This window comes from Cotesia glomerata, linkage group LG3 (assembly GCF_020080835.1).
Source record: "Cotesia glomerata isolate CgM1 linkage group LG3, MPM_Cglom_v2.3, whole genome shotgun sequence".
NCBI lineage: Eukaryota > Metazoa > Arthropoda > Insecta > Hymenoptera > Braconidae > Cotesia > Cotesia glomerata.
In genome coordinates this window covers 25419753-25446907 of record NC_058160.1, presented here as the reverse complement: position 1 = coordinate 25446907, position 27155 = coordinate 25419753, and the positions used below count along the sequence as shown (strand labels likewise).

The 27155-nt window shown below is 26.8% G+C and overlaps 4 protein-coding genes across 9 annotated transcripts in view; 3 read left to right on the top strand and 1 right to left on the bottom strand.

Annotated features, from left to right (window-relative positions):
• Window positions 1-8790, top strand: part of LOC123262069 (PDF receptor) — a 43118-nt gene extending 34328 nt beyond the window's left edge. The window contains exons 5-15 of one of the 3 annotated variants that reach the window (XM_044724076.1): window positions 387-541; window positions 1171-1274; window positions 3904-4048; window positions 4184-4286; window positions 4574-4685; window positions 5850-5919; window positions 5998-6083; window positions 6403-6583; window positions 6843-6957; window positions 7099-7192; window positions 8626-8790. In XM_044724076.1, the coding sequence (XP_044580011.1) occupies window positions 387-541; window positions 1171-1274; window positions 3904-4048; window positions 4184-4286; window positions 4574-4685; window positions 5850-5919; window positions 5998-6083; window positions 6403-6583; window positions 6843-6957; window positions 7099-7192; window positions 8626-8638 (1178 nt within the window). In that variant the 3' untranslated portion in view covers window positions 8639-8790. Of the gene's footprint in view, window positions 1-386; window positions 542-1170; window positions 1275-3903; window positions 4049-4183; window positions 4287-4567; window positions 4686-5849; window positions 5920-5997; window positions 6084-6402; window positions 6584-6842; window positions 6958-7098; window positions 7193-8625 lie in introns of all 3 variants that reach the window. The other 2 variants (XM_044724074.1, XM_044724075.1) reach the window with 2 other exon arrangements.
• Window positions 8791-10226: 1436 nt separating this feature from the next.
• Window positions 10227-13630, bottom strand: LOC123260652 (45 kDa calcium-binding protein). 2 transcript variants are annotated; one of them, XM_044721884.1, is made up of 5 exons: window positions 13545-13630; window positions 12534-13008; window positions 12102-12365; window positions 11708-11889; window positions 10227-10862 (listed from the first exon to the last, which is right to left on the bottom strand). In XM_044721884.1, the coding sequence occupies exons 2-5, from the start codon at window positions 12982-12984 to the stop codon at window positions 10686-10688; spliced, it is 1074 nt and encodes a 357-aa protein (XP_044577819.1). In that variant the 5' UTR covers window positions 12985-13008; window positions 13545-13630; the 3' UTR covers window positions 10227-10685. The 2 variants fall into 2 exon arrangements, with proteins under 2 accessions (XP_044577819.1, XP_044577817.1); XM_044721882.1 differs by lacking the exon at window positions 13545-13630 and adding an exon at window positions 13271-13538 and having other exon boundaries at window positions 10228-10862.
• A 77-nt stretch (window positions 13631-13707) lies between these two features.
• On the top strand, window positions 13708-19080 carry LOC123260651 (transcriptional repressor protein YY1-like). Of its 2 annotated transcripts, none has more exons than XM_044721880.1 (3): window positions 13708-14270; window positions 16104-16701; window positions 18563-19080. In XM_044721880.1, exons 1-3 carry the CDS (start codon window positions 13781-13783, stop codon window positions 18678-18680), a joined length of 1206 nt encoding a protein of 401 aa, XP_044577815.1. In that variant the 5' UTR covers window positions 13708-13780; the 3' UTR covers window positions 18681-19080. The 2 variants fall into 2 exon arrangements, with proteins under 2 accessions (XP_044577815.1, XP_044577816.1); XM_044721881.1 differs by having other exon boundaries at window positions 13709-14270; window positions 16143-16701.
• Window positions 19081-20920: 1840 nt separating this feature from the next.
• LOC123261188 (zinc transporter ZIP9) lies at window positions 20921-23626 on the top strand. Of its 2 annotated transcripts, none has more exons than XM_044722709.1 (5): window positions 20921-21418; window positions 21498-21636; window positions 21741-21967; window positions 22035-22169; window positions 23323-23626. In XM_044722709.1, exons 1-5 carry the CDS (start codon window positions 21323-21325, stop codon window positions 23572-23574), a joined length of 849 nt encoding a protein of 282 aa, XP_044578644.1. In that variant the 5' UTR covers window positions 20921-21322; the 3' UTR covers window positions 23575-23626. The 2 variants fall into 2 exon arrangements, with proteins under 2 accessions (XP_044578644.1, XP_044578643.1); XM_044722708.1 differs by having other exon boundaries at window positions 20922-21418; window positions 21720-21967.
• Window positions 23627-27155: the final 3529 nt, after the last annotated feature.

The window sequence follows — 27155 nt, the reverse complement described above, 5'->3', positions numbered from 1 at the left end:
CAATAAAAAATTACAACTAACTTCCAACATTCAAAAGCATTGAATAGCGAAACTTTTCTTTTGTATTTATTATTATACAACTTTCGAAAGAGCAAAGTGCAACAATTCCGCCAGAAACAAAAAAATATTCTCAATTTTCTGCAGTTTTTGTTTAAACAATCTCTTGTAGTCAAAATAACTTTACAATAATATTATAAGAACACAAGTTCTGCAAAAAATAATCTTATAATAAATAACAAATGAGCTTTATAAAGCTACCCGCATAAAAAAATGATCAAAGAAAAATATTCTATTGATTAAATTTCTCTAATATTTATTTACTATTTATAAAGATAAAAATAAATTAATTATATACCAAGTAATTGCTCTTATTTACTTTTAACTAGAATTTGCAGAAAGACGGTGCAGTGGTGACGGAAGATGGTTGGGAAGAAACGGAGAACGTTCATCAAATGGATGGACAAATTACACTCCGTGTTTTACTCCAGAAATGTTACTATTAATTCGTAAACTGTACACCGGTGACGAGCATGCAGCTAAGGTAAAAGCAAATAAATTATTATCATCAACTGCGCTTAATTAAAATACAAAAAAAAATAACTTGGTAAGAATTACTTCACTAATTTAATCAATAAAAGCAACAATAAATGATATGCGACATATTGCTTACACAACCTAAATACATAAAATCATAAAGCGGTGGATATAATATATTCATACAATAATTTAAACGCTAAAATATAAAAAAGTGACCAATTTTTTATAAACTCCCACGTGCACCGTTTGTAAAAAGTATAAAAGTTATTTTATGTCATTGAAACTTTACATACGTTAATAAAGAACCAATAATTAGATTCATCCCTGGCGGATCCAATGAAAATTTTACATCGTTCTCTGTTTACTTAATAATGTTCTATTTATCATTGTTAACATAAACTTTTCCTTGTTTGTAATAACAAAGATATAAAAAAAAAACATGGTATTATTTTATTATTTGAAATTTATGACTTTGTGTGTCACAATTTTTATCCCCTTTTCCATTATATTCTCCGGAGGTTGAAATATCCCTGCATTGCATTGAGCTTAACACACCCTTTGAAGTTTTTTTTACAAAAGCGTATGGACTTTTCCTTACTCACTTATTTGTTCTCTTTTGTTGTTTTTCTTTAGATAAAATTGGATATCGCCGAAAAGACTCGAACTCTTGAATTCGTTGGATTAACTACATCTCTTGCGGCGTTACTTTTATCTCTGGCAATCTTTTGGAGATTTCGGTAAGTCAATACGGCTCTAGATCATTAGATGTATTTATATTGTGTACGTCTATGTCTATATATTATATACCCGCATGTGCATATACTTCTGAGCTACACAAAAAAATAAGAAGCAATTTTACTTGAAATTCAATATCGCACTATATGTACCTGTGTGCATTGCTCGTAAGAGCAAGCTTCAACGATTTTCACAGACAATTGCCTTTTAATGGTACTTTAAATATATCATTACATTTTCTATAGCTGAGGTCGCAGCCTTCAACTATTGAGCTTGCATCTTAGAAATTTAAGATTACTGAAAACATATAAAATTTTGTCTTGATTTGCAAGAGTGTAGAATGATATTTGTAGAATAAACTTACTTTGAAAATATAATCATTGATTCGTGTGTTTATCTATTGAAAAAAACTTTATCTTGTAATTTAGTTTTCGAAAGTTTCTTTCACAAGGAACATATGTCCTTTTTTTTCTATCGGAAATTTACTTTTTCTCTATTTAAATATTTTATAAGCTTTATTCAAACAAATTTTTATTATTAACTCTTAAAAATAGGCAAATTTACTAACGTCTAAAAATAAGTCATAATTATTAATCATATTTATGGTAATTTCCGTGAAAAAAATTTGTAATTATCAGTAAATAATTTTTTTTTTTTTTTTTAACGAGTTAGGGGAAGGGGGGGGGCAAAATGGGCCCCTTAAGAAAAAAATGTTGATATCCTTAGTGTTTTTCTCTGGTTTTACTTTTTTTTAGTCCCTTGCCAAGTATTTGACCTCAATTTGCTCTGTTCATTAAAAATAAAGAATTTAAAATGTGGGGCAAAATGGGCCACCTCGAGAAAATTTTTATAATATGAGTTTTTCAGCTCGTTTTACTTTTTTTGGCCTTTTACTGAGTTTATGGTATTAATTTTTTTGTGTACATCGAAATTAAAAAATTGAGAAAAGTGGGGTAAAAGGGGCCCCCCAAAAAACTCAATATGTTTCTTACTTGTTTTATATTTTGAATTTTTTTATTATGTATTCAGTATAAAAAATTAGGATAACAGTAGACCCTATAGGGTTGGCTTTTATAAAAGCCATCCCTGCAACTTCCCGCTAACTCCATACCTAAACGCTCCACATTTCACGCCAAAAGCAATAATAAATCAGATAAAAAATGTCGGAGTGATTTAAAAAAAACGCGTTTTTTGAATTATTTCGACAACGGTATCTCTCAAACTAATCAATCAATTTCAGTCCTGTTAACGGCGATCAACGCGGGTTTCCAAGCATAAAAACCAATCAGTTTTTCGAATCGATTGGTGAAGCCAATAAAAATGTACCTATCACAAAAAAAAACAATTTTTTAGAATTTTTTTGACGATATCTCACAAATGAATTAACCGATTTAATAAAAATTAAAGGCATTTTATGCAGTCTTTCTAGAACAAAAAGATTATTTATCACTAACCAAACAATTGGACGTGAAATTTCAAAGATGTGTTAAAAAAATACTTTTTTTAATTTTTTAAAATTAAATATCTCTCGAACCATTCAACCGATTTTGACGTTATTGCCAGCGATTGAAGTGATTTTTTTAATCTCTAAAAATCATCTCGTTGAATCAAAAACGATCCAGGAATAAATGTCGAAGTTATGAAGAAAAAAAAAACATTTTTTCTCTGATATTTTGTTCACGATACCTCACAAACGAATCGACCGATTTTGATCGCGTTGACGGCAATCGACGCAGTTTTTTAAGCTTAAGAGCTGATTAGTTTTTGAAAACGATTGATTCAGCAGATTAAAATTTATTTAAAAAAAAACATTTTCTGAAAATTTTATTTTCGAGATTACTCAAAATCTATTGGCCCGAATTATCTTAAATATTATAAAATATCTAGGAGCAAAGAAACTCTTTCGATTACTGTCAATCCCGTTTGAATCGGTCGAGCCGTTTAAAAGTTATGAGAGGTTTACGTTTATACACACACACACACACACACACACACACATACTATCGCAAAAATAGTCAGGGAAGCTTCTGTAAAATAAATAGTTTTTTAACAAAAAATATAGTAAATAATGCTGTTATTTAACTCGCGACCTAGTTCGTACTTAACCTATATAATTTTTTCTATAATTCAAAAATTTTAGAACGCGTTTAACTGAAAATTATTCTTTGGTTTTTAAAGTCTAATCAGCCCATTATACCTCCCAAACACTTTGAGAGTTGAAAATGTTGGGGGCCCATTTTACCCCCAAATATTTTTGGATATTGAAAATTTTAGGGAGCCCATTTTGCCCCCCCCCCTTCCCCTATTAAATTTATAAATTGTAAATTACTTGTCAATAATTTAATTTTTAAAAAATTGACCTAATTACTGATTAAAGACATTTAAAAAAAAGTTTTACTATTTATAAATATCACGGTAAATTTATTTATATAAAAATTCAATATAAATTGTTTCAAATAGATTTTTTTTAATTTGAGCTGAACAAATTAACTATTCTAAAGTTGTTGAAATAGTTTCAATAGTGTATCCGATGCCAACATTTCTTTTATCAATTACATTTAGTATTTTTTTTTGTTTTTCCGTGCTCTATTTTTAAATTTTCGGTATCTATTTTTTTTTTTTTTTTTTCAGGTCATTGAGAAATACAAGGACACGTATTCACAAAAATCTTTTTGTAGCCATGGTTATCCAAGTTATCATAAGATTAACATTGTACATCGATCAAGCCTTGATAAAATCTCAAGTTTATGGATTTAGTCAGGGTATAAATAATGTTGTAAGTTAATTTTAAAAACAAGTGCATTTTCTTGTGATTCATTAGTTTTAAACTATTATTGTTATTTTATAAATTCAACGAAAAATTTTTAATTCCTTAGAATTCAATAAATAAATAGTTATGATAATTTTTCAGCCAATTTTATGCGAAGCGAGTTATGTTCTCCTCGAATACGCAAGAACAGCTATGTTCATGTGGATGTTCATCGAAGGTTTCGTCCTTCATAATATGGTTACAGGTGAATTTCCATCATTAAAATTAAATATTATACCTCAAAAGATAAGAAAAAAAAGGTTTTGATATTTTTTTATTGTAAAAATAATTTGACTCAGATAGATTCTTATTTTTCTTCGCATTTTTTCTTTTTGTAATGTTTAATATTCTTAAATTACCGAGAAATTTTTATCCATTATTTAAATTAAATAAATGTAATTTAATATTTCTTATTTTTTATTTATATATTAATAATAATGCTCCTATCATTTTTATCTGTTCTTCATTGAATGCCTGCAAACTAAGTGACAGTCTTTCAAGAAACTAGTCATTATCGAATGTATCGATTAGTTGGATGGGGACTTCCTGTGGTGATGACATCAACTTGGGCTGTTGTAACTGCTGTCTATTATCATCCATCAAAGTGAGTAGCGATAAAAGAGAATCAAACGTCTGAGAAATGTATTTACTACAAAGTTAATGCTAAATAAGGATCATATTTATTCAGACAAAAATTTCAAAGTCTGAAAATTTATTTTATAGTTTGATATGTATTATGTTCATATGAGAACCTAACGGAGAATAAATTAAATAGAACGGAAGTAAGTATTTATCTTACTCGAGTAATCAGATCTGGTAAATTCTGCATTCAAATTTAGTGAGGTTTATTTTAATCTGAAAGATCTTTTTTTTTTACTATTTTACGCCAGATGTATATTTTTTAATAAGTCAAAGGTAAAAAATTTTGAATTTAATAAAACATAATTTTTAAACATTTTACCATTCTTAATTAAGTAAAAAATATATGGCTGCCGAAATCGCAGAAAAAGTCACCGAACTAAGAGTCAGAAAAAATTAACTGTATTGAAACGGAATTATTTTGACACGCAATTTTCACAAGGGTTCTGACAAATTCTCTAAGGAATAAATTAAAAAAAAAATTAAATCGTGAAAATGATTTTTAACAAAGTTGCGGTGTTCTCAAGCCCAGTGCTCCTGCGAATACCACACTCTTATTCATTTAATTCGTCAAAAAAAACGAGTTTTTCCTGAGAAATCCTATTGAAACGATAAGAAAATTTTTGTAACGTGTTCTGTAGTTATTATTATTTATCTCAATATGCTTTTTATACATAATTTTTTTCGTTTAAATTATGAAAATCACGTTTTAATCGAAATTACGATTTTTAGGCGAGAGTAGAGCATACCTGCGCGCTTCGCGCTTAAAGCATGCAAAATTTTTGAAATAAAAATTTTTTGATATAGGGTAGAAGTACCATTTGTGGCCAGTGTACCATTTATGGCCATTTATTGTTTAAATAAACAATAGAAATGAATTTATATTAATAAACCATTACAAACTCAATTTGTTTTAATATAAATTTTTTAAAACTCAGCAAAAATATGGTTATAATATTATAATTTTTTATAAATTAATTCAAATGTTAACTAGCCAAAAACGGTGCTAAGGTGGCCAAAAACGTTACCCTAAGTAAATTTTAAATGTTTCGTCTTGATTAAAGTTAAGTTTTTTATCAGTTTATACCGCTCAAATATTAAATAAACAAAATTTACTTAAATTTTTTAGGTGTTGGTGGGGGTACAATCTCACATCATATTTTTGGATATTAGAAGGACCAAGAATGGCAATTATAGTGGTAATCAAAACAATAAATCATAAAAAATAAAAAAAAATCTATTTAAACTGATTAACAAAAAAGTCTCTTTCCCTCCAGCTAAATTTTTTATTCTTAATGAACATTGTTCGAGTATTGGTTGTTAAATTACGTCAAAGTCGAACTAGTGAAACTCAACAAGCACGGTAAGTGACCCTCAAGGCTTAGCGAAGTACAACTTTTAAAGCATGTGTGTTCGTAATTAAAAGGAAAATCAAATGAAATTCACATTCTGGGTTTAATTTAAATTTAAAATCTTTTTCCTCACCTTTTAAATCATTTTTGTTCCTTTCTTAAATTAAATAACGCGATAAATTACATTTAATGAAATTCTACTCAATTTAAATCAACACACAGATTAATTTATTCATTTACATACATGAAACCTTGTTATATTTAGGTAAACGTTTGAATTGTTTGAATATAATTGAAATTTATTTATGAATAATTGATTTAAATTTACAGAAAAGCCGTAAGAGCGGCTGCTGTACTTCTTCCACTATTAGGAATAACAAACTTAATTTCAATGGCTGCAGCACCACTTGAAACAACAATTTGGTTTGCTATCTGGTCTTACACGACACACTTTCTTACTTCGTTTCAAGGCCTGTTTATAGCAACACTTTACTGTTTTCTCAATGGCGAGGTAAAATTATATTGATAAGATACTTAAGTAATAAGCGATGAGAGAGTTATTACATTAGTTTTACAATACTCAAGTATCGATCTTTGATAATTAACGCTCAATGTTGCTCTCTGTATGCTATTACTTATGCATCGTCAGATTCTCTATCGAATGACGTATGTCAAGGCCATAGATATTGTTCTAGTATTCCCACATTATTATTATTATTATGATTATTATTATTCTACAATAAAAATAATTTATTTTAAAATTATTAAAGGTCAGAATTGCATTGAAGAAAACAATGTCCGTATATATGTCTCTAAGAGGAAGTAATCGGTCTAATCGTCGGCTATCAACATTTAGTGGGTGTCATTCCCAACGAATAGCTGCAGGTGAATTTACTCTATATGTATAACAACTGCTGTAATTATAAATAAGTAGTCTAATAATAGCTTCATATTTATTTTTAAACAAGTTATTTATTGCTAGGAAATTTTTGTTTAATGATGATAAATTAATAAAAAATTTTCAAGTAATAGATGTCGATGAAGGTGAATTAAGATCGAGGGGCTGGATAAGACTATGCTGTCGCGGCGGCGACACTCCACCTCCAGATCGACGTGCCGAGTAAGTGAATTGATATGATATGCATACAAAAAACTGTCACGCTAATTAGGCGCGTTAATTAAAATACTAAAGTCTGAAAATAATAAAATAAAAATCTGTCTGCTTTTTTTTTCATTACGTTTCACTGATAATTATGTAAAAAAAAGTCCTTCATTTTCATCTTAATCAGCGTAATTAGTTTTCACAAAAATTATTCTGTCACACTTATTTTTACTTTTATCGTTTATTTAAAACTTTAATTAATTCTAATAGTCTTCAATGATTTATTATTTAACTTTATAATTACTTCGATACTTAAAAGGAAATCTTAATGTAACGAAAGTATTTTGCTTTTAAAAAGTAAATTAAATCTTCGTAGGTTGAGTTTTAAAAATAATAATTTATTTAAATAGTTAAAAAGAATCTTATTAAAGGAATACTTTTTTACTAAAAATAGTCCATTTCGTTAAACTGATATTTTATTCAATAATATCTAAAGTATCGAAGCGTGTAGCTGCTTATGCATTCGAATTGGCTCAACATGAAAGGATTGAATACTTATGAGATAATGCTTACGTGTTAAAGCGCTTTGCCGTAACAGCTATAATCTTTTAAATTAAGAAATACTATATTAAAGGGCTACAAAAAAATAATAGTTTAACTTGATTCATTAAAAATAGACAATGTAATTTTCATTGTTAATGTTTAATGAGAAAACTTTAAAGTTATTTATTTATTCAATTGACTTAAAAAAAATTATTATTATTTTCGAAATGGAAAATTTACCTTTCATTAAGAAAGCGATGAAAAGGAATCTTAGATTAACACATTGAAAGGATTTTTGATTAAAATTTATATACGTAAAGAAGATTAATTGCTACTTTAGTAGATAAAAGCATTTGATTGGAAATCATTAATTACTTCTTTGGATTTATCGAGATTGATATTCAATTCCATGAACTTAACTCAACTAATAAATAAATTTACTCAAATTACAATGAATTACTTTTTAATCTAATTTTGTTCATGTCAGAAACTTAAAAAGTAAGATTTTTCATTATTATTTATTTATTTTTATGGATCCTTTTTATTTTAATTAATTCGCTCTGTTATTACATATTATATTACTTGGTATATTGTGTTTCCAATAGTATATATTTGCATGAATCATATATCCCAAACATGTTTCGGAGATAACAGAAAGGTATGAAAATGGAAAAATGTACGTAAAAAAAAAATGAAGAGAAAAAAACAGGAAAATTCGATGATCCCATGCAGCTTTTCCGAATTTACTCTCGGTTGAACATAAAAAAAAGCGTGTAAAAAATATGTCCCGTTTGAATATATATTATTTCCACATTGATATATATGGTATACTTTCCGGTTATCATTTTTATTTTTTTTTTTATTTAACTAAGAAAATTTTACCAAAATTTTTTTTTTTTTTTTTTCAGAACAACTGTTTGACCTATGTAGTTTTGGCGACAAAAAATCGCCAAAACAACAACTACTTATTGAACAAATTACCTCATATTCTTGAACTTCATAATTAAAAAAAAAAATTAGGACAACGGTTGACCCTGAAGGCCATCCCTGCAACTTCCCGCTACTTTCGTAAGTAAATGTTCAAAATTGCACTTATTACGTTTTTGAGCTTTTCGAGCTCAAAAATATAATTTTCGTGTAGTTTTGAGCTCTCCGAGCTCAAAAGTCTGATGAAAGTTTAATAAAACACTATTTTTTGAATTTTCAAACCGCAATAACTTTTGAATGAATGGACCGATTTTCACGTGGTTAGCAGCATTCGACGGAGTTTTTCAAATTCTATGATACATTTTTAAACACAAATTGATCAGACCAGAAATTTCGGTGTAATTCGAAAAAAACACTTTTTTTCGATTTCTTTCATCAACGATAACTCACGAACGAATCAACCGATTTTGACTGGCTTGGTGGCGATCGATGTGGTTTTTCTATGTTAAGAGATGTTTGAAAGTTATTAAAAAAAAACCACATTTGAAAAAATTTTTTTTCGCAGTTTTTTTAAGATTTCTCAAAATCTATCGGTCCGAATCAGTCCAACTTGTATTCAAAATCTAAGTTTAGTCGAACCCTTTCGAATGGCGCCAAACCGCGATCAAATCAGTCAAGCCGTTCAAAAGTTATGGGAGGTTTACATACATACCTACATACATACTTACACACACACACACACACACACACAGACATACAGACACCATCACGGGAATAGTCAGGGAAGCTTCCTAGGACCTCAAAACGTAAAGATCTGATGAAAACTTGATTTTCGAAAAACGGGGTGAAAACAATAACTTCCCGATTTTTGAAAATTTTTAATTTTCTTAGCGAATTTATAAAATCACCAGCTTTAAGAGGAATTAAAAATAATTTAAGAATTTATAAATTTAATTTTAAAATTTATTTTCTTTTGTACAACTTTTAAAATATCATTTTCCATATTTATTACAAATATATAAACCGAGACGGAGATTTGACTATTTAAAAACGAATATTTTTAATGATAAATATCTTATATAAATATATCATTACAATATAAATTAACGTTGTAATAAAAATATATAATAAATAAACTGTATGTGATAACTGAATTAAAAAAGATATATAAAATGTCAGCGATGAAAAATTGTTAAAAGAAATTTTTTTTTATTGAGAAAGTAATTGTAATAAGCTTTCATTGTGATTCTTTTTAGAGTACGCTTAATAAAATGCATATGTGTAATGATTTATTTTTTAAACTATATATATAGTATATCATATTAAGTATATCATATTTTATTATATATTATATGAATGTAAATTGGAATGAAAAGTATATTAATGTTGGATGTGATAAAATATAATGTATGATAAAAAAAAAACAATTTATACGAATCAATATATAAAAAATATTTATAGAATGTCTAATATTTTTTTTAATTAGTTAAAATGCTATATTTTATAGATATTAAATAAATAAATATTTTGTATTTAATGTTACCTAAAAACGAATATTTAATACAATTTATTGTCATATATTAATTAAAGTCAGAAAAGAAAGCTATGTATATACTGATAAAAAATCTATCACATATATTAATATTGTATATAAAAATTTGTGATTAAATATAAGTGTTTGATTACAGATTATATCGTGTAAATTACTTTCTATAATAATAAGTATTTGTGTTTAATCCTTATGTGGTAATTAAGGTACAGTACTGTGATATTAATTACAATAACTAATCATACATATGAAGCTACATATATCAAATTAGTGCATTATTTTTAAAAATACTGATGTGATTGCTTCTTTTATCATTACACTGTAGTATTGACTATCACAGACATTATCTAAAAGCTTTAATTGATCAGTCGGTTCTGAAAATCATTATTTTCTAATTATTTTTTAATACTATAGTACGTAAGAAATTGAAAGTTTTAACCGCGAAAGTGTTTTTCACATTAAAACTGTAAGTACAGGCAGTAACTTTCTTTATCAAAACTCATCATGAAAACTTTTTTCTGTATCGACCATTTTACTTCCTAAAAATAAATCCGTTTTGCTGAGTACTTCAGATAAACTAAGTTTCCTATTATGATCAATATCACCAAGATCCATCAAATGCTGCGCTTCTTGTATCGCGTGTCTCGGATTTCTTGGATCGATATACATCTAAAATAATTAATATTTTTAATTAACAATTAAAATATGATCAGTAAGACAACAAAAAAAGACCATTCGGCAACCGAAATGGAAGTAGATTTCATAATTAATAGAAAAAAAACCACTAGGATTGTTTACAAAAAAAATAAGTATGCTAATTAAAGCTTAAGCTAATAATTATTAAATAAACTTTCAGAATCAGTTTACAGAAATTAAATATGATATCGCATTTAATTGTTATTGCACGTAATTACGGTAAAAGTGAAAATTTTTGCGATTTTTGGAAATTTTTAAATTGCTCTCATTTCTAAACTAATCGACAGATTTGGCTCTTCTTAGAACTTAACCTCAGAAATCGTCCTAAGAATAATCGTCCTAAGTATGTTACGTTTTATTGAGATCCGTATAAAATTGTAGGAGTTAAAGAAGAGACAATGCCGATTAGATCGTGTTTATATATATAAATACATACATATATAAACTTTTGAACCATACACTGATAAAAAAATTAACTTGACTCAAAAGCCAAAATCTTGAACCAAGAATACCACTTTGAAGAAAATGATTTTCTTGATTTAAGAGAATAAATTCTTGAGTTAAGAAATTATACTTGGTCGAAAAAAATTTTCTTGTTTTAAGAATTTAGTCTCTACTCAAGAAAATCATTTTCTTCAAATTAGTATTCTTGGTTCAAGATTTTGGTTCTTGAGTCGAGTTAATTTTTTTATCAGTGTATGCATTTTCTGAACCCGGTTGACGAGCTGAGTCGAAATATAGAAAAATTTTTCAAAAGTTCCGTCATGAGGACCAATGTAATAGTTAAATTTCTATAAAATCTACTAAAAATTATTTACCAGTAATTCAGAGCGATCAGCTTTGCCGTCTTTGTTTTTATCTATTAAATACTGAAATTCTTGTCTACGTCCTTCACTTCCACCTACAGGTTCTGGAGTATCTTCACGCAAATCGAGGCCCATCCCATCAACAGGTAAATCAGCAAATTCGTTTTCTGTTAATTCTTCATCTCCATCACGATCTACCATTAAAATTAGTAGTTTAGTAAATAAATTTTTTATTTAAATTTAATTGACTTTCTATTAATAATAAATTTTTTATAAAAAAAATTTAATTCAATTGAAGATTATTGAGATTAATTTAGAAGCTAGGTAAATATTAACTTTCTAATAGGTATTTTTCTTAGTGTAGTGTAGTAATTATGATAATAGTAATAATATAAATAATAATAACCGAATTTTTCAAACAAATCATCAACCATTTGTAAAAGCGCACGATGACTACTCTCAGGATGAGTGAAAGCGAGAAACTCATCCAGCGTTAATTTATCTGGATCGTTTCGGGCAGCTTCAATCCATCGCGCCCGATCTCTCATAATACTTTCTTTAAGTGTTCTCGTTAACTCTGAATGTCTTTTATCATGCGAATTAATGTAAGAATCTGCAAATCCATGAGATCGTAAAAAATATGCGTGATATTCATCCCAAGAAATATCACCTGTAAGAAAAGTTATTTTATTCATTAATTTAATTAGTACAGATTACATAGCCACTGAAAAAGAAAATTACTTTTATAACTACTCGAAATTGTCAATAATTTTTTTTTTAAATAAACTTAAAAATTTATTTAATTAAAAAAATATCCTTTCATAAAATCAATACTCACCATTACGTGGATTTATATCAATAGTTGTAAATAAACCAATATTATCTCTCATCGCACGATCAATATGCTGAATTATTTTACCGTGAATCCACTTAGCAATTTCTTGCATATCTAATTCTTGATTTTCATTAACATCAGCTTTTCTGAATATATTTTCCAGCAGTAATCTCGGATTTTCATGAATTTCTCGTTCAACATTATTACTATCAATATTATTTAAATTAAAATTCTTACTTATAGATTTATCAATGTTACTTTCTTTAAAATTTTTTATTGACACTGATTCAAGCTCGGAAAATAAACTCTGTATACCAGCATCCTCGTCCATCTCATCAGGGCTTTTTAATTTCATATTTCTGTTATATTTTATATATAACAAACTCATATAAATAATCAGTGGTACAAATATCGTCCATCGTGCTGTAGTTAATCGCTTGAAATTTATTTTCATCGTAATAACTTACGACCTTATTATCTTAAACAAAAAATATAATAATTAGCAATACTTATAATTAAAAACTACTCATTAATAAGTCGATACTTAATAATAATAAAGTTAGCCGACATTTTTAATTTTTTTATCTTGCTTAATTTATTAAATTATGACTAAAAAATATTTTTAAAAAATTGCACTTATAGTTTTTGAAGTTTTTAACAGATGAAAAACTTTTTTTTTTAATAAAAAAAATCATAAACATTTTTAGATGTCGGCTAACTTTATTTTCATCGATACTTACTGTCTGGCTAATGGTAAATTTTACTACTTGCTTTTTATAAAAATTTTCAGGGATAACATTATGAAAATTGCTACATAATATTTTTTTTATGACAATTTTTGGTAATTTAAATGCAAATTATTGACAAATCTTTGAAGTAAGAAGTATAAAAATTTAAATGTGAAAGTAGATAGACAAAACTAGCACTGACATTTGTTTGACGTTTATCTATTTAACTTTCTCTACTTTCCTTCCATGTCTTTTTTCAAAAATTGATTAATTGTCGCCATCTTACCTTGTTACTGATAATTAAAAATAGATCCGTCACATCAACATGAAGAGATGTGAAACTAAAGAAGCTACTGATGATCGGTAAAGAAGTTCGGTATGAAGTAGTACGAGAATCGAGCAGCAGATGTCGGTAGAATAGCCGAAGAAGGTGAAAGAAGGGGAAAAAGTTGTCAATCCAGTTGCGCGATGGTGTGTTGAGCGTAGAGCGTGTGAGTAAGGCAAGCCATTTTGATTAGTAATATGGCGTCGTCAGCGGAGATTAATATGGCGTCTTCGGACATAATAACTGAAGTGGAGATTCAACCGGACATCCAAGAAGTTGAAATAGAGACAATACCTGTTGAAATACCCTGTGAAACAGTTGAAACGACAATTGAAGGTGACGATGGACAGCCAATAATATCATTACAACCACTCCCCGAGCCAGGACGTGAGGAAATTATTTTACAGACGCAAGAGGAAATTGTTGGTGGTGATCCGCTGAGCGTTTACGACCAAATACCAGTACCCGACAACGACATTTATGTCGAATCAAGTCCTGGACCGTCGAGAAAAACTAGTAAAAAAACCCGTAAATCTGGTAATACACGATTTAGATCACAGGATCACGCGATATTCGGTGATATGGGTACGGAAACTAAAACAAGAAAGTGGGAGCAGAAACAGGTTCAAATCAAGACCCTCGAAGGTGAATTTTCGGTGACAATGTGGGCATCTGGAACTGACGACGGTGAGTTTTTATTTATTTTTTTATTTTATTTTAGATTACTATAAATAGTAATTTGTTTATTTAGTCAGTTTTAGTAATATCACCTTGATTAACACGTTTATCATTTGAATTAGTTTCCTGCACTCTCTTTATTGTTTTTTAGCTGGAATGTTTTGGGATACGCGTTTTATGTATTGGATCTTAAACACACATTAGTACGCACTTCCGGTGCGCTCTGATCAATAACGAAACTCACTACTTGTAGATTCCTAAAATTATTTTGTTAAATAATTCCACTGTTTAAATGGCATTAACTAGTTTTTGACAGTACATGTTGTTTGTTTTGATTGAGTCAACGCCATTATTATTTAGCAGGGCGCAGCCATATTTTGAAAATGGCTTCTTTTTACACAAACCGCGGCCATTATTAATGGCGGTCATGGCGGTCCGAAGCATGCTGTTTTATGAAACAAAGATGACCACTTGCTTGTCTTCATAATATTTTCCAGACTCTCTGATGATCATTCTCATCATTTTTATTTTTGTGAATTATCCTTCAGACTCTTTTTTAAATTTTCATATATTTTTCAGTCTATATCCCGTTATTTTCCAATTTATCTAATAAATTAAGTAACAAATATATTTATCCTATCAAATTCATCGAAGAATGCTTTGGTGTTGAATCGCTTGATCAACAATCAGCGCCTCCAAGTAGCGGGTTCATCGCAACATTTCAAATGTGAAAAGTATTTGTGACTAAAAATTCTATTATTAGAGTTTATATTATTGTAACTAGATCTAAATACTTTTGGTTTATTAATTTTATTTTATTAACAAAATTTATTGTTTAAGTATTTTACTTTTAAGTAATCCTGTTGGTTTTATGTAAAATAACATTGTTAACTCTTCAGAACTCATTATAGTTAAGATTTTTAATTTAATTATTTAAACAATAATAAGAAATTTTATTTTTTTTTTCATTTTTATCTTCTGAAAAACAAAATTGAAGTAAATATTCATAAATTTTTATTTGTTTTTAAGTCAAATTTACAAAGTTTATATATATTTTCCAAATGATCTTTTGCAATAAAATTGTCTGTAGTAATGCAATAAAAATTTCTCAACTTCTATTTTTAATAATGTGTATTTTTTACTTCAGTGATTATTGTTTAAATAAATGTTAATACAGATGTTGAAAAATTTTATCAAATAAATTTGAAAATTATACGTTTATTTACTCACTTTTTTTTAAAGAAATTTGCAAATAAATTATTGAAAAATTGTAATCAGATTAATTATGTATTCCAAATCTTTTTAAAAGTAAAATTTTTTACAAAAAATTTATTATGATATTATGAAGTTCACGACAAATTTTTTATATCAGTTTTGTTAAAAATATAAAATTTTATTTAATACTACAGAAAAAATAATTTTTACAATAAATAGCTTGAAAATTAAATTTAAATAAAAATTTCTTGCTATGCCTATCTTAATTTTCTATACATTGACCTACTGATGATTTAATAAAAAATGATTATGAAAGACTTGGAATAAAATATAAATCAAATAAAATTAAATTACGATAAAAAAAATAATAAGCCTGTTATTATTCATTCAACATTTTTATTAAATAAATTATCGGGTCATTAAATGATAACAGTAAAGATATAAATTTGCACAGACAGTGAAAGTAAATGTTATAAATTATAAATCATAACTGAAGGGTTAAAATGAAATTTAGTATGTAATTTTATTATTAAAAAGATAAAATAAAAAAAAATGAAAAAGAAAATAGTAAAAAAATGAGCAATACCATATCTCCTGTTTGGATTTGCTTGTTTGTTGCTGTTAAAGGGAGTGTCCTATTGACGCATCACCTGGTGGATGTTCCAGATGAAGGCTCAAACCCGGAGCCTGATCCAGATTACTCCGAGTACATGACAGGAAAGAGCAACACGAAGTTCAACCACTCAGGGAGTTCAGTCTCCGATGGAATAACCGTTGGACTGGATATGTCCGACCCGAAACAGTTGTCTGACTTCGCACGACCTGGACACAAATTAAAAGTACGCAAGCCTCCAGCTATCGATGGTGTCGAACGTACCATCGCCTGTCCGCACAAAGGATGTACCAAAATGTTTCGTGATAATAGCGCTATGCGTAAACACTTACATACTCACGGTCCACGTGTTCACGTGTGCGCCGAGTGTGGCAAAGCCTTTGTCGAGAGCTCAAAATTAAAGAGGCATCAGCTTGTTCACACTGGAGAAAAGCCTTTCCAGTGCACCTTCGAGGGCTGCGGTAAACGATTCAGTCTTGATTTCAATTTAAGAACTCACGTAAGAATTCATACCGGCGATAGACCTTATGTATGTCCGTTTGATGGATGCAGTAAAAAATTCGCTCAATCGACCAATTTAAAGTCCCATATATTGACACACGCTAAAGCGAAGTAAGTTTTTTTTTTTAATTATTTATTTTTTATGATACTAAAATTTAAAAATATTTTAGAATTTTTAGAATTTTTTTTTCTAATAAACTAACAAAAAAAAATAAAATTTAATAAGTGTAAGAAAATATGAATGCAAATTTTTTATAATTCATTTTCAATACTAATTTATTTATTAAATAAACCTAAAAAGTGTAAAATGTTTGCTAATTTCAGTATCATAATTATTTTACTAAATATTAATATAGTCCAAGAAACAGAATATCAGCTCTTGTTAATAGATATCACACTGACGTAAATTTTTCGAAGGTTCCTATAAATCATTCCTAGTAAAATTAAAAGAAACCTTGTAACTCATAGTGCTGCAAAATTTTCTCATGTATAATAGTCTATTTTCTGTCCATTCTTCTTTTTTATTAATACTGTTCACATTTAATTTCTCTCATAATTTCTGTAATACCAATGTGTACAAAGCCGTTTGGCGTTTAAAATATAATAAATGGAGAGCCGGTTTTTTTGTCCGATTATACTGCGAAAACTACTGAGCCGGTCAGAATAATACACAGAAAGAAAAATTTCTTGACTGGAGAACAAAATTCTTGGCTCAAGTAAATTTTCGGTTGCCCGAAGGAAGACCGAAGTTGTTTTGGCCGAGGTAAAAATTTTTCTTGAAATTCTATTCTTGATGGAAGTAATTTTTTCTTAATTCAAATTATCATAAATACTTGATACAATAAATTTTTATATTTGATCAAGATTTTTAGATACTTTAGGAAAGCCGCGCCACCTACTTCAGCTGAGAAAAAAATTTTCTCATCTTGAGAAAATTTTTCTCTTGAATATTTGATACCCATTTTAGATTATTTTAGCGCGCAATTATACATATTGAATGAAAAAAAAAATGATTCAATATTATTTGATCTTCCTATTTGACATGTTAGTCAATAGAAATATTAATGAAAATTTACTATCGAGATATTTAATTTTTTGGAGCAAGAGAAAAATTTTCTCAAGACAAGAAAATTTACTTCTATCAAGAACTAATTTTTTTGGAGCAAGGGGCTGAATTTTCTCAAAACAAGAAAATTTTCTTGACTTAAATAAATTGACTTGGATCAAAATACGTATTTCTTGAAGCATGGGAATTGATTTTTTGGAATAAGTGAAATTTATTGTGTCAAAACAAATTTTTTTTTTTCGCCCAAGTAAATAATTAGGAAGAAAAATATTTTCTTGGCTCAAGTGAATCTTTTTTTCTGTGTACTTATACCGTAAGATGCAGCGTGTTTCGGAGAAGGTTTTAGTACATGATACAGTGGCGATTACTTATTCGGAATCTATATTTTTTTTGACTTAGAAATAATGAATTTTTATTGTAACTATATTTATTCTATTCGATTGTTATTTGTTTAAAATAAATTTTTTTATTCTATTGGTTATGTTTATATACTAGGCAGATTTCTTCACTTATGAGACCTGCAATTTCTTTAACTGAAACTTTCAATGCTCATTAAAAATTTTCTTTTTCATATCAATTATTATTCATTTTTGTAAGAAAGACACGGGAATGTTATAATGATTGCACATTGAAAGTTACAATTAATATTAGCTAGAATAATTACATGGATAAAAGGTGGATGCCAATTCGATAGAATTGGGAATCTGTGCAAGTCAAAACAATACTCTATAATTAAATTTCAAATCTAGATCTAAAAATGCAATTCTATAAAGCGCCTAGCGGAGCAGGCGAGTAACAGCTAGTAAATAAATAAATATAATTACTAAATATTAATATATTCAGTAAAATAAATTTTGAAAAAAAAAAATAATTTACTTATTATTTATATTGTTATTTTTATTTCAGATCGAGAAATGCCATGGGCCGACAAGTATCACAATTGCAACAACTGCAACAACCTCAGTTCGTTCAGGTGGAAGTTGCTGATGTTGATAATCAACAATTTATTGTGTACGCCGATTAGCCCCCTTTAAAAAAATTAACAGATCTCCTTTATTAAGTAATGTTTACAAAACCCACAACTAATATTAATTATATCGTAATCAATAATTAATAATAATTAATCATTTAAATATCTTGTACATATTTATAATACGATATAAAGTGGCGCCTGCAACAATAAGAAATAATAATTATTATTATTTAAATAAAAACAAAAATCAACAGGATAAATAAATAAAATAAAAAGAATGTGTTGGTTTAAAACTATGCATTGAGTTAAAATTGATACCAATTGTAATGATAGAACACCGGAAGCACTAGAGTTAGGAATTAAAATAATTTTAATAATTATTAATGAATCAGACATTTGTTTGGTGAGATAATTATATATGAATATGAATATGAAAGAAATGATAAACGATTTAACGTTGAATGATAATTAACATGGTTAATTTTTTTAATTAATATACGAGGTAGACAGTACATGTACTGCTCAATTTTATGTCTCATCACATAGGCATAATTTAGTAAGTGTACTCGTCCACACACACAATGACTGTATATATTTATAAGTAAAGTTAAATATTGAATACAGTATATTTTGGAAATGATAAAAAAAAAGAAACAAACAAAACAAATTCAATTAATGAATCTTAAATTAATAATAATAATTATCTTCTTGATCACAAACTTTAATATGTAAGCTTTAATTCCAAGTACATTATTATTGAATGGCCTATTGTATTGATAGTAATTATTGATTGATAATACCTGATTTATATTTTGATGTATTTGGCGCCTTTGATTTTTTAATTTTTAGATTACTATATTTATATAATTAAATAATGTTATTTTGCATTTAATATAATAAATTGGCAATAATAACAAAAAAAAAAGCAGATAAAAAAAAATTTCGTAGTTTTAAATTTAATAACATGTCATGGTTTGCAAAATTCACTATTAGTACAATTTATAAGTTTACTTTCTTATTATTATTCTTAATTATATAATTATAACATAAGGATATTTATCATTAAGAAGGACAACTTTTATTATTAAACGTGAAAAAGTAAATAAATTTTATTAATTATAACATTTTTTTTTATGTCCTAGTAAAAAATCCTTCACTAATTTTTAGGTCATTGATAATTTAAATTTTATTTAAACAGTCAATTATCAATATAATTTTATTAGCTTTGAAAAATTCATGTGAATTCAATTGTAATTTTAAGCAAACATATTACATGTATTATTTAAAGAATGTCTGATTTTGATTAATTTTGTTTTAAATTAATGAATTTTTTTTTTCCTCCATAAATTATTTTCTTAGCATGAAATCATGATAATTAATTACCGACATGAAGTAAAAAAAAAATTAAGTTTATTTTTAAAAAGTTAAGAGATTTTCAATTGCTGATTAAACAGTCGGTTTTTTAGTTGTACTTTTTATGGAAGATTCTTTAATGAGTAAATTTAGAATGCTTATTTGTCTTGAGCAATTATAAATTTTAAAAATTAATTAAACACGACACTGCGTTGAAATAATAGGTATAATTTGAAGTTTTTATTGCGATGTAGATCTTTATAAAACATTATCTTTATCTTTTAAAGTTTGAAAACTAGAATAGTTTTATTTCATTAATATTTCCAACTGGAGAGTTTTAACATTATTAATGTTTTATGACAAAGTTGGTAATCACTTGACTATTTTTTAATTTTATTTAACAAATAAATTATTTCTAAAAAATTTAATTTTAAAAATTTTTACGTCATTTATTTTTGCCATAATTTATTTGTTTCAAAAATTATCAAACGTTTACTAAATTAATTCTTATTAAATTTTACTAATTGTAAAATATGAAAATTAATATAGCATATTTTTAATAATTTTAAAAATTTTATAACAAATAAATTATGGCAAAAAAAATTGACATGTAGAAATTTTAAACAATTAAAAATGCAATTTTTTAAAAATAAATTTTTGGATCAAATTTTCTTATTAAATAAAATTCAAAAATTGTAAAGTGACATCTAACTTAAATGTAGTTAAAATATTTTTTCTAAGAAAAAAGTTAAAAAATTAAATTTATTATTCACCATAAAACACTTATCTGCTAAATTAATTTACATCTAATTTTTATGAAAGTAAATACTTTATGTTGACAGTTTTTTTATTTATGCAAACATTAAACTATATTCTTATCAGCTGAGTGGAACATTATTTAAACATAGATTAAGCGCCTTTCGGCGGAAATAGGAACTAGCTTCAGCTGACAGTAATTATTTTTTAACAACATACAACACATATTTATATTTACATCCATATTTTTCTTATCTACAAAAAATTATCAACACATATAGATCGTCCAGATGTGCACAAGTGTTTGTTGTCGGTGTTTAGATTAAAGAACTAGTCAGCAGCCGCTCTAAACGACCCAATATCACCTCTCACCGCTTGACGGATGAAAACTGTCTACGTCGACTCCGGTTAAACAAAAATGTTTTTTAGAAAGTTAACATGCGGAAGATAAGTTTAACATAGTTTGCCGCAATATTTAGTGCGGCAGGTAAACCTTTCTCAATATTATTGTCAACAAAGCTCCATAAGGTACTGCAAAAATAATAATTTATAAAAAAACCAAGGTTTACGTATTTTTAATAATAATGGATCAAACACTGGTACTCTGGATACTTGCTGTGGTTATGTTAGTGGGATCATATGTTGCTGGATCCTTGCCACTTGTTATGAACTTGTCTGAGGTATTGAATTATATAAATTATTATTTAATTATACTACTGTTTAATTATAAATTAATAATCTAAATAATTCATTTCGCAGGATAAGTTGCAGCTTGTATCAGTATTAGGAGCTGGCCTACTAGTCGGAACAGCGCTAGCTGTCATTATTCCCGAGGGAATTCGTGCATTATTCAGCGGTGCAGGTAGTGTTGATGCTCATACTCCAGCAACTGGTCATGGTAAATTTAGCTCAGCTTTCACATCTTATATAAATATTTTAAATAAATTTATTTTAACAAACTTACTTTGTTTGTTTACTTAGATGCATCTGTTGATGTTTCAGCTGATCTCCACGGTATGATAGGAGTAAGTTTGGTGTTAGGTTTTGTGTTCATGCTGCTGGTTGATCAGTGCTCAACGAGACGCAGTGGTGGTAAAGAAAAAAGTGTTACTGCTACTATAGGTTTGGTTGTACATGCAGCAGCTGATGGTGTTGCTTTGGGTGCTGCTGCAACTACATCACAGGCTGATGTTGAAGTTATAGTTTTTCTCGCTATTATGCTGCACAAGGTATGTATTTCTTACAATTTAATAAATAAGTAATTGTTTTTATTGTTGGCTTTAAATTTATTTCCAGGCACCAGCAGCATTTGGATTAGTATCTTTTCTTCTTCATGAAGGTGTAGATAGAAAAAAAATAGGACGGCATTTATTAGTATTTTCTTTATCTGCTCCATGTTTAGCACTTGTTACATATTTTGGAATTGGAAAGGTAATTATTTAATTTATTTTTTTATTATTGGTGGATATATCGCGTTACAGATGCCGTAAGGGCGTATAATAAAAATTCTATTTTTTTTTCTAAGTCCAAAAAAAATTTTTAGTATGAAAAAAATTTTTTTTTTACATTTCTGTACATTTCATACAAAAATACATTAATTCCCGTATAAAAAAATTTTTTTATACCAACGTAGTTTTTCATGAAATGTGCAAAAATGCAAAAAAAAATTTTTTGGACTAGGGCGTATAAAATTTTTTTTTTGCATTTCTACACATTTTAGACAAAACTACATCAATTTCGAAAAAAATTTTTTATGGCATCTGGAACGCGATATGCGTATTAAAATAAATTTGATCTAATTATAATAACACAGAATTAAAAATATTACGATATAAAAATTTACTTATCAAAAATAATTTTTGAAATTTTTTTTTATTTAAAATTTTTTCGGAAAAATTAAAACTATTTTTCGTGTTGAAAAAAATTGAATAATTTTTAAATTAATCACATAAAATAAATTGATAAAAATTTATTGACTCGATATTGCTTTATTAAATTAAAATATTTAATTTAAAATTGGCACATTTTATTATTTATTTTATATTATAATTTTTTAGAGTATAACAAATTATTGTCTCAACGTAAATTTGTACCGACTAATTTTTTATCAAATAATATTATTGATACCGCTAGAATATATTGTAAACAATATTTTGAATATAATCATCATATTTTACAGTTGAATTGAAAGCATCGTCATAATTTTTAGCGATTTTAAAATTAAATATTTACTCTCATATTACACTTAACGTATTACAATTAATTAAATAAAACTTATTTCATTGAACTCTAAAATTTGCAATTTAAAATTCACAATCCACGTTTTACGCTACTTTTAATTATTTTACCAGATATTGATCCATATTACTAATTGATATAAATATTAATACATTAAAGCTGTCATTTTTGTCCATATGATACTTATATAAATAAGAGATTACTTAGTAAAAATAATTGCACGTCACAAAGTCTTTGACAGTGATTTAAAGTTCTTAAACAGAGAAGTCGTAAGCGGCTTGCATAATTAAATGTAATAACGACAATAAATAAAATAATTTAATTTATAATTAAAATAAATTTTCAGGAGGGTAGAGAAACATTGAGCAATGTTAATGCCACAGGCTTGGCGATGTTATTTAGTGCTGGTACATTTTTATATGTCGCAACTGTCCACGTTTTGCCAGAATTAATGACCAGAAATAGTAATTCATACTCTCATTTACCAGTCGTTGAAGGCGCACCAATTAGTACATCAGGTTTGAAGTTTAAAGAAATATTGGCGTTGGTCATTGGATCATTTTTACCTGCATTACTGACCACTGGTCATCATCATTAGTAGTTTTTTTTTTTTTATTACTTATTTATTTGTAATATAAATTTTAATAACTGAAAAAAAATTGAAATTTATCTGGAGGCAGAAGAATAATCGAACTTTTTTATCACGACTCATACGATTACCGAATTAAGACAGATGAAAAAAAAAATATAAATAAGAATAAATAACAAAACGATTTTTATAATAATAGATATTATTATGATGATTATTATTTTTTATTAATGTAAAATTTAGTGATCAAACTTCTGAGGAATTTATTACAGTGAATTTATTTAAATAAATATTTTATTTTTATTTTCTCCATCAATTTTACTGTACTTGTACCTGAGGAGTTTTTCTTAAAACGTTAATTTTTTTTATTTTTAAATAATCGTGCATTTTATTTATTATCATTATTGGTATTTTTTGCAATTTTATCGAATTTATTTTACATATCCAATTATTTACTAATAAAAAGTAAATAATTTATTATTAATTTTTTTCTTTTATGTAAATTCCAATGATTTGTATATTTTGATAAATTAATGTAAAAAAAAGGTTAAATTTATTGATAAGCATTTTTATTTGTATATAAAAGTGATATACATATATTTTTTGAATAATGTAAGCGTAATTATTTTATGAATCGTTATAATTAAAAAATTGGCTTTTTTTTAATAATTCGTATATTTGATTTGTAAAACAGTAATTATATTATTGTAGAATTAATATTAAATAGCAATTTGTTTTTAAATCGGTGCGTCTTTCTTTTTTTAATCTTAAAACAAAAAATAGTTACCAATTACTTCACTTGTTTGTTTTATCAACATTAAACTAACTTCGAGCTCTGAAGTATCATTTACTGTGAAATAATTAAAATCGAGTTTATAAATCAATTTCTCTTCAGAGAAAATTATTTATAAGGAGAGATTTATTGCGAATAATCACAATGAGTCACTTGGCTTTGCTGGAACACCAAAAGGAACTTGCTAAATCAATTCTTGAAATAAATTCAAATTTTATCAGCAAACATCATTACTCTGTGAATTGAGAATGGCTGGAAATTATGATTGATGTTGTCAAAAATAAATGGAGTAAATTTGAGGAAAATCATACTGCGTTAATAAATATCAAGGCTCATGCAGAAGATGATGTCGTCGATGATTTGAATGTTAACAAATACTCTTCACAGACACATTATCATAAACTTGAAAAAGTGTACTTAGCTTTATTTATTGACATGGTAACCAACTTAAATCCATTGAAAATTTGAGTTAATCAATTGAAAATTTATTGATAAAATTTGTTTTGCATGGTATGTCTTTTAGATTAATAATTTAATTTGCTATTTTGTAATAAATAATACTAAAAAATTATTAAAATTAAAGAAAATTTGTTTTGAAATAAAATTGTAAAATTTTTAAAACGTCAAAATGTCAGCAAATAAATAAAATAAAAACGCTAGAGATAAATCACAAAATTTTGTTGATAGATGAATTTTTTTTCATATTTATCTTGTTTTTCTTCGGAAATGAACTTGATTTACGTTCATAAATTTCGAGGGACTGAATATTTATAAAAAATTGTGACCTAAAAAAAAGAGTGGATAGTTGGATTATAAACTAGCAATTAAATTGTAACATATATTTATAGTTTTTTTTTTTATCAGATTAATTACTTTTTTGACCTAAAAATAAACTCAACAATATCATGCGAAATTATCCATTTTTATTATTCATTAAAAGCTTTAAAAGGGTAATAATTGTCTTTATTAAAATCTAAATATCAAGTATGCGTCATAAGTTTTTCTTATCTGACGTACAACGGATTGGAATATAAGGTCGAAAAAAAAAGAATTAAAAGGTGAAGAGAGTGAGAAAAACATTTAATTCATTTTAATAAATTTACGTAAGAAAATTCCTTTAAACTTATGAATATTTTTTAGATATGAAATTATTAAATTTTTCTAAATTAACTTTTTATTTTATCAATTCTAGAAATTTTCGTACTATCAACTTATCATAGAGTACACTGTGAAAAAAAAATGTTTTAGGAAATTAATTTGTTAAAAATTTGAAACAACTTTATTTCTCAGCCGAAGAAATGAAAATTTTTCTCACAGTAATTTTGTTTTTGAAAAAAAGTTTTCCAGATTTGGGAAAAAATAATTTTGCATGAAAATTCTCAAGTTAACAACATAAAATTATTTTTTTCCAAATCAAAAAAAAAACTTTTTCAACAAGAAAGTTTATGAGAAAAATTTTTATTTCTTCAGCAAAAAAATAAAATTGTTTAAAATTAAAAAAAAAGAAATTTCTTCTCCGTGTATTATAAAAATAATAATAAAAATTCTCATGTTTCTTTAAAAATTTATAAATCAAGCAAAATAAATAATTAAATTGTTATTATTGCACTAATCCACGAAAAATTAGATAAAATCAAATGTATTTGTGTTTGTGAGTATAAATTCAAGGATGAAGCATCGCCGAGGGAGAGAAGAGACAAGAAGAGGTGGTAGTTGCCGAGATTGGTCAATGGGGTAAGCTGAGTGACCTAGTTTGTCCCGGGGGTTGAATGAACGCACCGTCAGCTTTATAACAACGAGTGACGTCATAGCTGACCTGATTTTAAGTTTTCCTGTTGCAGCGCGACCTCGGTCTCGAGATTTCATCCCTTGTTTTTGTACATAGCTTATGCCATATATTTATAAAACAAAGTAAATTAAATTAATTTATTTTTTTTCGGTCAGTATTTTAATATTTCACGAATTGCTCCATGGAAACAGCTCATATGATGAACCGTAGTCTTGTGAAAGGATACGAGGTCTAGTGTTCGCAAACCGTACTTCGTCTGTCTTCTCCTGTCATGTGATATAATATTACACGTTCATGTTATACACAGTGTAAGTGCTGAGATTTATAACGCGAAAGGAGCCGACCTGATGACCTATACGTTTAGCCTCGACCTGCATAAATTTCCTCGTTAAGAGCATGAATGAATTTTCCCCGGCGACCTGGAAAGCTCAAGATTGAAAATATAATCAATTGCATTATAAATTTATGATTTATTATTCAAATATATTATGCTTAATATAAAATTAGCAGACATTTGATAAGATTTAGGATTTTTTTTTCGCAGATAAATTATTTAAAGAAGAAATTTCTAGTCAGATTTTTATTTTATTTATCAATTCGTACCGAAACAATATTTTAAAAAATTTTCATTTAAAAGTTTTTTAAAAATTTATAAATAGGAAATTTTTTTCATAATAATTTTTTTGATAAAAAATTAAAATACTGTGCTAATTTCAGTATCATTAAAATATATCTATGTAGTGTATTTACTATCGCTATCAGTTATTAAAATTTAATAATGCTTTCATGTGGATTATTTTATGAACGTCTCTTTATTTTATGATTCTATCAAAACGTTATGGTCACATAAAATGAATAGTCGTAAATAATTATTTATTTTTATGAAGTTGTTATTCATTTATGAAGAAAATGAAAAATTTTATCTAAGTTATTACTTCTTAAGTTCAACAAAATTTTAAAAAAAAATCTATATATATATATAGGAGACTTTCTATAGATATAGTCACT

Excerpts from the sequence above, each read along its gene's own strand:
- LOC123260652 (XM_044721884.1), bottom strand. The coding sequence starts at position 12,984 with ATGAAAATAAATTTCAAGCGATTAACTACAGCACGATGGACGATATTT. Across the intron at positions 11,890-12,101 it reads TGATTTGTTTGAAAAATTCG|ATCGTGATGGAGATGAAGAA; the intron begins GTTATTATTATT and ends TTTTAATGGTAG. Across the intron at positions 10,863-11,707 it reads CTGATCGCTCTGAATTACTG|ATGTATATCGATCCAAGAAA; the intron begins GTAAATAATTTT and ends TAATTATTTTAG.
- LOC123260651 (XM_044721880.1), top strand. The coding sequence starts at position 13,781 with ATGGCGTCGTCAGCGGAGATTAATATGGCGTCTTCGGACATAATAACT. Across the intron at positions 14,271-16,103 it reads GGCATCTGGAACTGACGACG|GGAGTGTCCTATTGACGCAT; the intron begins GTGAGTTTTTAT and ends TTGCTGTTAAAG. Across the intron at positions 16,702-18,562 it reads TTGACACACGCTAAAGCGAA|ATCGAGAAATGCCATGGGCC; the intron begins GTAAGTTTTTTT and ends TTTTTATTTCAG.
- LOC123261188 (XM_044722708.1), top strand. The coding sequence starts at position 21,323 with ATGGATCAAACACTGGTACTCTGGATACTTGCTGTGGTTATGTTAGTG. Across the intron at positions 21,419-21,497 it reads TTGTTATGAACTTGTCTGAG|GATAAGTTGCAGCTTGTATC; the intron begins GTATTGAATTAT and ends TTCATTTCGCAG. Across the intron at positions 21,637-21,719 it reads TACTCCAGCAACTGGTCATG|ATGCATCTGTTGATGTTTCA; the intron begins GTAAATTTAGCT and ends TTGTTTACTTAG.